Genomic DNA, 1,627 nt, shown 5'->3' with positions numbered 1-1,627 from the left:
TTTCTTCTTTTTACTTTTACTTTGGTTAAAAATTTGTTGACGTAGTGCTCCTATCCCTCAGTGGGTTCTGGTAACTCGGCTCCAGCTCTGCCCTCTGGCTCGGTGGGTCAGTCTGAATCCGGTTTGTGTCTGCAGAGCTGCTGGATGCGGTGGAGGAAATTCTGCCGGCGCTCAGGGATCAGGGCATCCAGGTGTTCCTCCTGTCGGATCGCTGCAGCGTTGAAGGCATCACCGCTTTGTCTGACAAGATCGCCGAAGCCTCCGACCGGCCGCTGCCTCCGGAGCTGCGGGCCAACATCCACATCCGCAGCACTGCGCTCTACATCTACACGTCCGGCACCACCGGTACGCCCGCCGCCATATTACATTCTCTGTTTGTAAACACAGGGGATGCTCGCGCAACTTGACAACAGAAAGAATTCGGTTGGCTGTTAAACGCTCGCTGGTTGCTATGGTTACCCGCGAATTTATACAATTTGAACCGATCAGTTGAAGGTGGGCCAGCGCAGATAGAAATATAATCCAAAAGACAGGAGTGCATTTCCGCCACAAAAATGTGAAACTTTGAGATTAATCTCAGATATTTTCTAGAAGAAACAGGGACACATTGAATTTGAAAAGTTGAAAATTTCTTACAAAAAAAAACTCTAAAAATTTGAGATTAAGCTCCAAAATGTTGTAAAAAAAACTCAGAAATTTAAAGTTTCAAAAGTCAAAATTTGTGAACATTTTTGACTTTTAGAAATTTCCATGTTTTTTCCAAAAAATTTTTGCAATTAATCTCAATTTTAAAAAAAAAAAAATTTTCCAAGTAAATTTTCAACATTTCAAACTCAGTAATTTCTTTCTTTTTTTTTCCCGATATTTCTGGGATTGATCTAAAATTTTCCCGAGTTTCTTCAAGCAAATTTTGGACTTCTAGAGCTCAGAAATTTCCCTTTTTTTTTTTTTCTAGAAATTTTTTGAGATTGATCACAAATTTATGAGTAAATAAAAAAAAATTAGAACTCTGATATTTCTCTGTTTTTTCTAGAGAATTCTTTAGATTAATCTAAAAATTTAAAATTTTCTTCAAGCAAATTTTGGACTTTTGGCGGAAACTTACTCTTCCTTGTCAACGCTGTCATACCAGTCCGTGATTAACTGCTGGGCCTCTTTTTCTCCCCTGACTACATCACTTCCTGTTCAGATGGAAACCTTTCGCTCTTTAGCTGCTAAATTCTCCGTTATGTTCACCAGCCGGCCGCTTGCTTCACCTGCTTGTTTCAGTGAGCAGGTATTGCGTCGGTGCGTGAATGAAAGCAGCTGCACCTGGAAACGTGAAAGTAGTGAGCATGGAATAAAACACTGACTTTACAGATAATTAAACCTGAGCAGAGAAATTGAACCCCGGCGTTATTCTGCATCTGTAAGCATCAAGCTGTAGCTTCATGGTCTGAGGGGATGTTTTGATGTTTTCCTCTGGCTGGTAAAGGTTTGCCTAAAGCAGCTGTTATCACCCATGAGAGGATGTGGGCCGCGTCCTTCGTCCAGGCATCGGGTGGAACCACAGCAGACGACATTTTCTACATCAACCTGCCTCTGTACCACAGCGCCGGCTTCCTCATCGGGATGACCGGAGGCATCG

The 1,627-nt window shown here is 42.2% G+C and overlaps 1 protein-coding gene across 1 annotated transcript in view; it reads left to right on the top strand.

Annotated features, from left to right (window-relative positions):
- Positions 1-116: 116 nt before the first annotated feature.
- Positions 117-1,627, top strand: part of LOC106937845 (very long-chain acyl-CoA synthetase-like) — a gene marked incomplete at its 5' end in the record, with an annotated part of 12,189 nt that continues 10,678 nt past the window's right edge. Inside the window, 2 exons of the mRNA XM_015019562.1 lie at positions 117-345; positions 1,475-1,626. Of these exons, the coding sequence (XP_014875048.1) occupies positions 117-345; positions 1,475-1,626 (381 nt within the window). The remainder of the gene's footprint in view (positions 346-1,474; position 1,627) is intronic.

This window comes from Poecilia latipinna, unplaced genomic scaffold (genome assembly GCF_001443285.1).
Source record: "Poecilia latipinna isolate Pla-1442-1.1 unplaced genomic scaffold, P_latipinna-1.0 Scaffold2448, whole genome shotgun sequence".
Classification (NCBI taxonomy): Eukaryota; Metazoa; Chordata; class Actinopteri; order Cyprinodontiformes; family Poeciliidae; genus Poecilia; species Poecilia latipinna.
This window is presented reverse-complemented; position numbering and strand designations above follow the sequence as displayed.